The sequence below is a fragment of the Leguminivora glycinivorella genome, chromosome Z (genome assembly GCF_023078275.1).
Source record: "Leguminivora glycinivorella isolate SPB_JAAS2020 chromosome Z, LegGlyc_1.1, whole genome shotgun sequence".
In the NCBI taxonomy this organism is placed as follows: Eukaryota; Metazoa; Arthropoda; class Insecta; order Lepidoptera; family Tortricidae; genus Leguminivora; species Leguminivora glycinivorella.
This window is the reverse complement of record NC_062998.1, coordinates 17,973,535-17,986,622: the sequence shown is the minus strand read 5'-3', so window position 1 is coordinate 17,986,622 and position 13,088 is coordinate 17,973,535. Positions and strand designations below refer to the sequence as shown.

The following is a 13,088-nucleotide window of genomic DNA, read 5'->3' as shown; positions in this document are numbered from 1 at the left end:
TATAAATATGCTAAATAATAAATATATAATAAATAATGCATTTACAATGTTTTATTTGCTCTATTACCTTTGGAATCCATATACCTATAGTTAGCTTTCTCTTCATTTCAAGTTACAGTTTACTGTAAACGGATTCATGACACACCATGTCTCTCTTTATGTCGCTAATCGTCGGCGTGCCTGTAACAAATTTTTTTTTTCAAATATTATTAGTTTATTAATGTAATAAAAATATTTAACAGAGCAATAGCAATACTTCCTGGGTAGCTTTTTATTACCTAAACTGAACCTTATTTTTATTATTGTCAGGTTTTCAAAAGTATTGGTAATTTAATGTACTCTAGCACGCAGTGCAGTCGATCAAATCGATCGCATCGTCAAAGGTTAATAGTTGCTCATGCTGATGAGTCATGCAATATTTGAATTATCCGCCATATTTTAGTAACAAACTGGCTGTGCCGGATTATAGCGTTGTCCGACTGGGGTCCAATTCAAACTACTGCCATATTATACTTATACCTACTAAAACACCCCGCCAACATACTAGTAGGTAACAGCGTGAAATTCAAATTGATTTACAACCTAACCCCAACTTCGTAGACGCGATTCTGTTGGACTTTTTAGGGTTCCGTACAAAAAGGTACAAAAGGAACCTTTAATTATGGTGAGAATCTGTCCATTGTCTATCACATTACTAAGTATCTCGAGAACTACTGATTACGCTATCAATTTGAAATTTGGAATAGTTATGAACATTGTTAACCAATTTTTACCTATTTTAGTTTTTATAGTTTTTAATATTAATTATAGAAAATGCCCAAAATGAAAGGGGGGCAAACTGTGAATGTCAAGTTACTAGATCAAGTCGGGTATCGTTAGAAAGAGCTCAAATTGTAAGTACAAATAATAAATTAACTTTTTAACAAAAAATAAAACCGCCTTCAAAAAAAAGCGTGTTACAAAACACGGAGAAACTAAAAAGCCAAAAATAATTAACCTTCGAATTCAGATTTCTTATCGGATTGCAATAATCTAAACATCCAAATTATAAACAAATCAATTATTTTTGTAGTCGGTGCCAGACCTGTTCGTCGCCTTGCTATTTCCTGTTTGCCCCACCCAACCATACGCAGGCTGGCCCCGACTCCAAAAATAATTGATTTGTTTATAATTTGGATGTTTAGATTATTGCAATCCGATAAGAAATCTGAATTCGAAGGTTAATTATTTTTGGCTTTTTAGTTTCTCCGTGTTTTGTAACACGCTTTTTTTGAAGGCGGTTTTATTTTTTGTTAAAAAGTTAATTTATTTGTTGATTTTTAGTGGTTCCTAGTGATATTATATGTATCAGTCCGAATATGTGTACAGTAGTGAAAGAATTATCCTTTAACTCCTAACCGTTGAGGAGTTGACCTTCCATCATCAGCTCAGCCACATAAAATTATTACCATCAGGCGTAAATACTGGTGTACCTTTGAAAAATACACTAAGAACATTACATGTGCCTATAACATTTGAAGAGTTCCCTCAATTTCTCCATGATCCCATCATCAGACCCCGACTTGGTGCCAATGGGACCATCTCGGGGTTATACCCGTTCGATCAAAAAAAAAATTTTGAAAATCGGTCCACGATCCTCGGAGATATCGAGTAACATACATACAAAAAAAAAAAAAACATTCAGTCGAATTGAGAACCTCCTCCTTTTTTGAAGTCGGTTAAAAACTAAGTAGTTTTAATATTTTTTTCAGTACAGATGGTGTTTTTTTTACGCACTAGTGCGAGAAGTGGTTCATTATATGCTAGGTCGAAACTTTGGAGGCTCATCTGTACTGAAAAACGTCGTACGATACACGTGCGAAAAGGAAATCCGTAACTCGCGTTGATTTAAAACACTCCACACTCGTTGCGAACTTCCTTTTTTACGCACTTGTATCGTAATGTACTATTTCAGTAGGTACAGATGGTGGAGTTTTTTTTACGCATTAGTGCGAGAAGTGGTTCATTATATGTCAAGTCGAAACTTCGGATGGCCATCTGTACTGAAAAACAGAGTACGATACATGTGCGAAAATGAAATCCGTAACTCGCGTTGATTTAAAACACTCCACACTCGTTGCGAACTTCCTTTTTTACGCACTTGTATCGTAATGTACTATTTTGTTGTGGAAAAAAAACTGTTCCAATACCGTTCTCGGTGAATTACTTGAATTAGGGAATTCACCCAGAAATGGCGCTATAGCGCTATACACAATAATGATCATTAGTACCTATACTTCTAGTCAAGTCTTTACAGTTATATGAGTAACATGAGATTATTTTAACTAGCTATTGAAGTTTGTACGGAACGGTGACCGAGGGGGTCAGCGAGTACGATTCGCACAGGGCCGGCCAAAAATATCTTACCTGCAATTTGCACTGTAAATTGGAGTTCAGTTCTTAGTATTTGCAGCATCTTTTGAACTCCAGCTTGGCCGCCCACAGTCAACCCCCACAGCGCCGGGCGCCCCACGAACACCTGTATAGGAGTATTTAGTGTTTAACCGCTCGTGCTACTATTGATACACTGGGAAGCGAAAGATTCCATAGCTGAAGTTTCATTTTGCCAGCGAGTGAAACGCAATATCAACGATGCACTAACGCAAGACTAATACTAACTGTAAAATATCATACAGATTGGAAGTATTGGAACCAAATAAATAGTTAGTAGTTAGGTATTATGCCAAAAGAAAAAGAAGCAAAAGTGCTTTCATGAGATTTGATCTTGATGAGAATGATGAGCATTTGAAGCAAAGATGTTCCTTTAAGTACCTACATTTAAATAAACAATTAATTAGACGTACCATTCGTGCACCTAGAGCCAAAGCCTTGTATACGTCAGTTCCAGTAGTAACACCACCATCTAAGTAGACTTCCACGTTGTAACTCTTTACAGCTTCTACTATCTCAGGCAACACCTCAATCTGCAAAAATATTTTATAACACAAATCGTTTACTCATAATATAGTCTTAGGTAGTTGTTTACTAATTGGCTCGTACCCCGACACAATAGGCGTTTTCTATTATGTCATCAATCTGCTTGAGTTTCATGCAGTCGGCCACCTTAACTATTATGAACAGATAACATTCGCATATGCTGTATTTGGAGATGACGTATGGCGCAATATACGCACCGTTGCCGGGGTCCCGTCCAGTTGTCGCGCGCCGTGGTTGGATACCAGAATACCGGAGCAGCCCGCTTGCACCGCCTCGATTGCATCATCAGCTCGCATTATCCCTTTTGCCACTATCGGGAGGTTAGTGATACTAAAACAGATAAGTAAAATAGCAGTGCAAATAATTTTTAAGAAAAAAACGGCCTCTTTTGGGGTTCTGGTGAAAGGTAGGTACTTGCGAATGTTGGATTATGTATGTAGAAATGTGTATTTAAAAAAACTGCTTTTAATGTAAATCTTTGATTATTTGATGGAAATTCAAATGAATATACGTATAGATACCGTTAAGGGTTGAGGAGTTCCTTCAATCTCTCATGAATCCGATATCCGATTATAAGAAATCGAGCGTGACTAAATTTGTCTTGAAAACTCAATATGCTTAACAAACATAAGAGAGGGAAAAAATCTCCTAACATGAGCTATGCATCGCTGAAGAGTTCTGTTCTGATCATCATCAGCAATTCCATTTCATCGTGATTTCATCAAATGTCACATTTGTAATGTAAGTCCTTGATTTTCTCATAAAAATACAAAAGTAACTAAATAAGTGTGCCATTCAGATTTGAGAAGTTCCCCTGATTCCTCATGGGGATCCCATCACCAGAACTTGAGCTGGAAAACCCAATAAACTAAACGAATATAACGAGGAGAACAAATCTCCTAACATGAGCTATGCGTCGTTGAGGAGTTCCGTTCTGATCATCATCAGCAGTTCCACGGCTCCAAATGTCACTGTTCTGAAGGTAAATGCATGCTGTTCTTATAAAAATACCAAAGTCCATATAAGTGTGCCGTTCAGATTTGAAGAGTTCCGTTCTGGTTGGATTGTAAAACATGGAAAAAATGGAACTTATTTACATTTATTTGCCCCCCCAGTCGAGATTTGCCCCGCTGTACCTTATATTTCATAATAATTTCGTCAATCGGGACCTGTTCCTAGGCGGACCCGAGGCTCCCATAAACTGTGTCATAATTCCAAGATGACGAAGTGAAGATAGTACCTCAATAATAATAAGTCCCAAAAATAATTCAGAACCTCCCTAATAAACATAGTGGATACGATGAAATCCCAACCAGTTTGATAAAAGCCTGTAACATCGAATTAACACCACCCATTACGTATCTCATCAATCAGTCCTTTAATGAATGCTGTTTTCCAGATTAATTAAAAATCGGCAAAGTCAAGCCTATCATCAAAAAAGGTGGGAAAAAATCAGATCTTGCCGATTACAGACCTATAGTACTCTTACCGTCCATATCTAAAATATTTGAAAAGTGCATGGCAGACAGAATATATATTTTTCTAGAGAAATATCATCTACTAGAAGATAATCAGTTTGGTTTCCGCCGAAAACGTTCAACAACTCTGGCAGTTTACACATATATTCAAAACATATTAGAGATTCTTAAAGATATAAACTATGCCATTGGCCTTCTGCTAGATCTATCTAAAGCTTATAATAGAGTATCCCATCCAATTCTACTCAATAAATTACACGAAATAGGTATCCGAGGTAATGCTAACTCCTGGTTAAAATCATACCTTACTATTTAATAGAAAACAATTCGTACAAATCGAACACTATTACCATAAAGACTCCGGACAACTCCAAAACATCCATTCTAAATGGCAAACAGTCAATAGTTCCATACCCCAGGGCAGCGTACTGGGATGTATACTCTTCCTTATATGTATATATATAAATGACCTCCCTAAAATGACCAACCACAAATGTACAATATTTGCAGACGATATCTCCCTTCTACACGATAATAACCAAACTGATCAATACTCACACATAAAGGAAACCTTCTCTGATATCTCAGAATGGCTACAAGACCATAATTTGATATAAACACAACTAAAATAAAAACCGGCCAAGAGCGTGTCGGGCCACGCTCAGTGTAGGGTTCCGTAGTTTTCCGTATTTTTCTCAAAAACTACTGAACCTATCAAGTTCAAAACAATTTTCCTAGAAAGTCTTTATAAAGTTCTACTTTTGTGATTTTTTTCATATTTTTTAAACGTATGGTTCAAAAGTTAGAGGGGGGGGACGCACTTTTTTTTCTTTTAGGAGCGATTATTTCCGAAAATATTAATATTAACAAAAAACGGTCTTAGTAAACCCTTATTCATTTTTAAATACCTATCCAACAATATATCACACGTTGGGGTTGGAATGAAAAAAAAAATCAGCCCCCATTTTACATGTAGGGGGGGTACCCTAATAAAACATTTTTTTCCATTTTTTATTTTTGCACTTTGTTGGCGTGATTGATATACATATTGGTACCAAATTTCAGCTTTCTAGTGCTTACGGTTACTGAGATTATCCGCGGACGGACGGACGGACGGACGGACAGACAGACATGGCGAAACTATAAGGGTTCCTAATTGACTACGGAACCCTAAAAATTATACAATTTAGACCACACCAAAAACGACCGACTGACTTGACACCACTATCACAAGATTTAAATAAAAATAAATAAAATAAATATTGGGGACACCTAACACAGATCAACTTAGCCCCAAACTAAGCAATGCTTGTGCTATGGGTGCTAAGTATACTCTGTGAAGCTGTGGAATGCGTTGCCAGCTCCATTAAGACAGTGTCAGTCAGTAGCATCGCTGAAGTCAAAATTAGAGAAATTATGGCTTTCACATGAAAACCAATTTAAAAAATTAAACTGGGTCGTGTGCGGTTATTATTATTTTCATATATGTTTATTGTTTATATAAATATGTCGGCGCAAGGCACCTGTAACCCTATAGTGGCTGAGGCCCGTGAAGGTGGGCCACATTCCTGGTCCAATGTTTACATTAACAGCATTAGCGGAATTGTCACAGTGATATCTTTGTTCTTTGAGACGGGGCGGATATTATAAACACCGCCGAACGTAGCCGTGGGTCCGATGTGGTACGTAATGAAATTAGTTGTTTATTATAAGCATTCCTTGAGGAGCCAAGAGGGCATTAAGATTTGGGACATGGTTGAATATAGACGCGCGACCGCGCGCTATCCCAGAACCGTGCCGTGAGATTACGTGTGCGCTTTAAGTACCGACTTGTACCACTTGACCCACGGATTCGTTTCCGTTTCTGATAACTTAGTGATGTTAAAGCTTTGATTGACTTGGTGTGATTTCTTTGTGATTTGGAACTTAATTAACTGTCGTTGTGATTTAGTAATATTCGTTACATAATTTATTGCATAAACATTTACTGGACTTGTGTGTGTGATATGCCCACCGTTTCCGCCCACCATGGAGCTGGTGCCAGGCCCCTGATGCTTTCGTGGAGCTACCGGCTCCGACATCAGAAGTGGGATCGTAAAAGAGGAAAATTCTGGAAAGTTGTGGAAATTCCGAAATCAACAATGTATTGGAATTTGATTGAAAATCGATTGGAGGTTGTTTTGTTCGTCATTTGAGGATCTACCGTATGGAAGATGCAACCTATTAAGATGGGAATTCTCTAAAATAAGAAAAATACCTGTTGAAATGTTATATGTTGGAAATATTACACCTGCAATTGGTTTGATTACTTCCCGGAAGCGGAATAAGTGCTGCGATATTTAGTCGCGCGATGGTTGCAGAGTGCAGCAACTTTGACTGCGGACACTGTGGTGCAGTACGAATTTATCCAGACTGCACAGCAATCGTTTATCTATTGGGATGACAAGATAAGTAATAGACATTAAGCCTTTATACACTTTTGTGTGTTGTTTTGTTGAGTTTCAATGTTTTTGATAATATGATATGAAGTGTTAACTCTTATGTTAACAGAAAGTCGATATAGCATCGAACGTAATTATTTGATGTCGATTACATTATGCGACGAACCTACGGAATAATGTTTTATGACTGAGATTTTATTACATGAACGGATTATTCATTTGTTTTTGTTTTAGATACCATAGAGATTAATGTATGTTTTATCAGAACCTTGACCATGTCATTTAAATGGTTTCAACGATATTTTGTTGACCTGATTTTGAGAAGTTTTTTTTTGAAGATTTCTGAGAGAGATACTGAGTATTAATTACTATAAGAGGTAATTAAAGTTTACTGTATTTGAACTAAACATTGTTTAGTGTTGTAATTAGAAGAGCCTAGCCGGTGAGAAACCACTATTAAGAAAATGTGTTTTTTTTTTGTCAAGTAATCTGGATAGCGAAATCTTGAGCCAAATCATAATTGCTTACGTTGAATACTTGATTAAAGGTATCAAGCTTTTGTATGGTTATAAATTAACAGCGAAAATGATGCAGTCTAATGTGTTATCTACATCTCGGTGGAAAAGACATTACCACATGATAGTACCTGATGTTCAGTGAAGCACCCACTGTGCTGTCGTGATGAGAATTTGTTTGATTTGATTATCGGGTCATCAAGTGACGTGACATATTTAGTTGAACTTCTTTGATAACATTTTCATTAAAAAAAAAAAAAAATTAAGTAGTATCAAGATATTCATGAATCATCGATAGATCATTTTGGTTATGGTTAGTTTCATGCAATTTGCTAAATGCTCAATGAAAAGAAATGGATTCTTATCTTTTGATTTATAAAGATGTGGCAATTATTAAAACCATGAAACAGGATCAACTGAGGTTTGATTTAAGAACTATTTCATTTATTAAGGAGACAATGACAAACTTTGTTTCGATAATTTTTAGAGAAAGGGACATTATATAGTCCACATAATATAGAAGGCTTGCATTCTTTATGATATGTGTTGGCATTGGCATTTGTGGTGTCGTTGTTGCCAGATTTGGTTGTGTTAATTGTGTTTGACTCCGGTTGGTGAGTCGTATATGTGACAGAGTCGCTTGGCTAGTCTCGGCTCAGGTGGCGACAGAGTTGTCCAGTCTGTATGAGATGGCGACCGAGTCGGCCAGCCTGTAGTGTGATGGCAAGCGTGATAATCTCAAGTAACATTTAAAAAAAAAGTGGCAATCTTGGGTAGATTGCGAGTAAATAGGTACAACCATTGAGCAGAGAATGCAGAGCGTTAGCGTAGTAGGTATACGCATTTGAATTTTGATTAAAACTGAATATAATTTTGAGAATGAATAGTTTGTCAATGCATCTTTAATCATTTTGTTGGGTTACTGCGTCGTTTTTAAGATATCCGTTGGATTGGTTTATTGCCTTAATAACTGGTAGACCAGAGTTGGCTGAACAAATTATAATATGTTGGGAAAAGTGAAACAATTTTTGGTGAAATGAAACCTAATTTGAATGAACTGGTTGATGTTTGATGAATTATAGACGTGGTCAGTTTTGACGTATGACGTTGTAAAGTGCCCCATGTGGCCTATTTAATTGCTAAATAAATAATTTAAAGTTTAGAAACTTTAAACAAGGTTTACGAAACTAATAACATGTCCTGGTTTACCTAAAAGTTATTGCAAGTCTTTAAGCTTTTAATTTCACTGTCAGTTCTGTTAAAGAAGACAATAAACTTGAAACAACAATATTAAGGTACAGTGATGCGTTTCTGGAGAGTTGAAAAAAAAATGACAAAATTATAATGTACCTATCTGTTAACGAACAAAGAGCTATTTATTCTAATGGCGTCATCAAATAACGTCTGTTGGGTTTAGCAAGCCCTTGTCCTTTAGACATTTATGTTGCTGGAGAATATTGCTACTGTACTGGTTGGATCAGTAACTTTATAGTGTGATGGTTGTTTTTGTAAAAGCAACAAAATACGTCGTTTTAGACCACAACCACAGGAAGAAAATATGATGAAAGAAGAAAAGCCAGTTATTTACAGCTTTTCTTACAATGCCGACATTTTACATCACGACTATCACGAGTTACAAATGTTGTTGTTGTTGTAAGAGTTCGTAGCTGATGAGGCTTCTGTACAAGTAAAGTATAATCGAGCACTTATGTTATTGTTTATAGAAACGGTACACGAATGGGTCCTGTTAGTATTTCTGTTGAAGCAAAATACAAGAGCCAGAGATTTTTAACAATTAATTAGGAGACCCTGAACTGAACATTCATAATCTAAAAATAAAAAAAAATAAAAAAAATAAGTTACAGTACTGTACTTGTACAGTACATATCTTCTAAATATACTTCGAAATCTTATGTTTCTTATCAAAAATGAATTAGATACACTGTTGACAGTGTTGACCATTTCATTTCAGTTCATTTAGTTATTTTTTTTTTGATAAAGCACATTCGATTACTTCACATTTTGGCTGAAGCAATAAAGTACCTACCTAAACATGATTCTTGGACATAATAAGTTTTTGCCGTTTCCTGAATAAACCATGATAATGTATTCTTAATTGGAAGCTGTAGGTATATTTAAATTGAAATTGAACAAGAAGATTTACTCCGGATATGTTTCGTCGTCATATGCGAATTAACCAATGATGCACAAAATGACAAAAAAAAAAAGAACGTTATTACCTACTACTTAGGTATTACTTGAATATTGGTCATGTGGGACTGTAGAAGCTTTACTATCACAATATTAGTTTATGGCCGATGGCTAGCAAATAAACTTAAATTGAGTCACGGAGACAAATTTTCCCCGTATATATGGTATAATATAGCACTGGCATAGTATGATTGAGCGCATAATGCTCAAAATTAAGAATTCTATTCAAGATAGCAATGAAGAGCAAGGAAGCAATGAAGAGAAATGGGGTATGATGATGAGCTCTTTTAATACAGTAATTAAGGTTATTGTTATAGAATTATAATCCCAGTGAATTGTTTATAGCATATTGAAGAATACTACTGACCATCGTGACATTCATTTGGTGATTATGATAACCTAGTCATGCTAAATGTTAAAAAAATATAAAAAATTGTGTGGATGAATAGCACTGAACAGCAGTATGAAGGCTATTTAAGCAGCAGTGTAAAAACAAATTATGAAGAAGCGTAGATAGTTATTTGTGAGTATAGCAATTGTGAGGAAATCTACGCTGTGAATTGATATTGAATGCATTTACGAAATCACAAAGGAAATCAACTTAAGTCTATTTGAAGTTTTAAAGTCAATTTAAGATACCTTATTAATTTCCTTCGATACAAATTGATACTTCTTGTTGATTTCTTCGATTCTTCGACACAAATTGATTTTTGTGCATTGATAACAACAAAATATGCACTAATAGGTGCGTGCGATGTGGCGCTACGATGTCAGATTGTTACGTTCTCATGAAATATGGTTAATGATCATCTGTTGATGAAATTAGTGAACAGTCAGGATCAGCCCGTGTCGGCGAGGTGTGACGATACACATGGATGCCGAGTTTCTGAGTTTTGATGTCACATGGTTGGCATTGTGTTTTGCAACGTTATCTACTGCCTTGGTTGCTGGGCGTAGCCGTAGGTCATATTCCTAACCCAGTGTAGCTGGTACGGAGACTGCGCGGTGGTAGTGACAAGCAGGAGGATTACGGTTGCTTTATGGTTTGTTTTGGCGTGTGGCCATTAATATCACATATGCGTGATGAACTGATGTTGAGACAATTGATTTGGGTCGAATTTGTGAAATTCGATTTTGGGCTGTTTCTGATCTGTGTTTTATGTGAATATTGGTTTTGATACTATTGACAACTTGATTATAAGTTGTGGCATGGATTTTGGGAACTTAACTTTCTGTCATAGTTGTGACTTGATGGCAGGATAGCCGAGCAGATTGAGTGATTAAAATTGTACTTCTTTTGAAAGCCTGCGATTTTATTGGGCACACTGGGACGTGTGACAGTCAGGATCGCCGTGTCGGCGCAAGGCACCTGTAACCCTATAGTGGCTGAGGCCCGTGAAGGTGGGCCACATTCCTGGTCCAATGTTTACATTAACAGCATTAGCGGAATTGTCACAGTGATATCTTTGTTCTTTGAGACGGGGCGGATATTATAAACACCGCCGAACGTAGCCGTGGGTCCGATGTGGTACGTAATGAAATTATTGTTTATTATAAGCATTCCTTGAGGAGCCAAGAGGGCATTAAGATTTGGGACATGGTTGAATATAGACGCGCGACCGCGCGCTATCCCAGAACCGTGCCGTGAGATTACGTGTGCGCTTTAAGTACCGACTTGTACCACTTGACCCACGGATTCGTTTCCGTTTCTGATAACTTAGTGATGTTAAAGCTTTGATTGACTTGGTGTGATTTCTTTGTGATTTGGAACTTAATTAACTGTCGTTGTGATTTAGTAATATTCGTTACATAATTTATTGCATAAACATTTACTGGACTTGTGTGTGATATATTATTATTTATGTATTTAGGTATAAGTATTGCATTCATTTTTAGAGTAGGGATGTATATTATGTGTATATGTATATATATACCGATGCACTTTAGTTGTTTGTCTACCATCTATTTTCCTCTCTCAGTTATTCTAAGGTTAGCTGGAAGAGATCCCTTAAAGGGATAAGCTCGCCTTTGTACATAACCGTTATTTTATTCTCTGTACATGTAATTTGTTCTGTACAATAAAGTGTTTACTACTACTACTACTAAAATCAAATACACATACCCAGTGTGCCCTATCTGCTTATTACGCATACGCCCAGTCGTGGCTTAGTTATGGTCTGCTGTTATGGGGCCATAGTAGCGACGCACATGACCTTTTTAGTAGTAGTAGTAGTAATCACTTTATTGTGTACAACAGTTTATATACAATTTGTAGGTACAGAGATACAAAGGCGAGCTTATCCTATAAGGGATCTCTTCCAGCTAACCTTGGAGTAGATGATCGTTTCAGTAGGTAATAGACAAACTTACAGGAGTACAATAAAGGTCAAAAGTAATCCAAAATATTGCTAAGAAATAAATAAAATACAAAATATGTACCTAACCAATATATAAATATATCAATACATACATAATATACATATATAAATACCCAACCATTATCGTACTTGTTCAGAAAGCCAAAGTTTCTTCAGATTCACCTTGAGTGATGTCACAGACTGAGACCGTTTGAGCGACAGAGGCATCTCATTCCACAATTTCACAGCGCGCACCGTGAATGATTTTGCGTACGTACGTGTATTATTCATAGGAATAGCAAGCGTGAGATTAGCACTTGAACGTAAACGGTGTTCACTGCCCTCAACCAGATACTTAAATCTCTCGGTAAGGTAAGAAGGAGAACAGGCGTTATAAAGTACGTTGTATAGCAAGGACAGAACACGCACATCTCTACGTCGGCGGATCGGCAACCACCCTAGTTGGGAGCAAAAATCAGAAATATGGTCGTATTTGCGGAGGCCAAATATGTATCGGATACAAACATTCTGTAATCGCTCCAGCTTGTCCAGGAGTTCTTCGTTGAGATCATGAATTCATGATCAAATAATGCAACGTCACCGTAGTCAAGAAGGGGTAGCAAGATAGATCGTGCAAGAGTCAATTTGGTATGGAAAGGGAGGAAATTCTGCAATCGGCGAAGAGAATGAAGGGACCCAAAAATACTTTTACCCACTTCAGCAACATGAGGAGCCCAAGACAGCGTCTGATCCATGGTGATACCTAAATTTCGAACAGTAGAGGAGAGAGGGATATGTGGTTAGTTAATAATAAATTGAAAGTTAATCTCCTTAAAACTAAATTCATGGAATTTTATGCACCACAAGGGAAACCAACGAACGTAAAAATAAACTTTAATGTGATTGAATGTGTGTCGTCAATTCGCTTCCTAGGTATTATTTTAGATTGCCATACTAACTGGAAAGACCACACGGAAATGCTAATTGATAAACTGAACAGGTTTATATTTGCCCTGCGGAGGATCTCACAGCTTTCTTCACAAAAGTCTGCACTCTTAGCATTTAATGGGCATGTAATGTCCAATTTACGTTACGGGTTAATACTTTGGG

The 13,088-nt window shown here is 36.7% G+C and overlaps 1 protein-coding gene across 5 annotated transcripts in view; it reads right to left on the bottom strand.

The window, feature by feature from the left end:
- LOC125240800 (2-Hydroxyacid oxidase 1) overlaps nt 1-13,088 on the bottom strand; it is a 44,504-nt gene that overhangs the window by 16,510 nt on the left and 14,906 nt on the right. For 3 of the 5 annotated variants that reach the window (XM_048148900.1, XM_048148904.1, XM_048148903.1), the window contains 4 exons: nt 3,174-3,306; nt 2,844-2,963; nt 2,407-2,518; nt 7-180 (listed from right to left, as the gene is read on the bottom strand). In XM_048148900.1, the coding sequence (XP_048004857.1) occupies nt 113-180; nt 2,407-2,518; nt 2,844-2,963; nt 3,174-3,306 (433 nt within the window). In that variant the 3' untranslated portion in view covers nt 7-112. Of the gene's footprint in view, nt 1-6; nt 181-2,406; nt 2,519-2,843; nt 2,964-3,173; nt 3,307-13,088 lie in introns of those variants that run through there. The other 2 variants (XM_048148901.1, XM_048148902.1) reach the window with 1 other exon arrangement.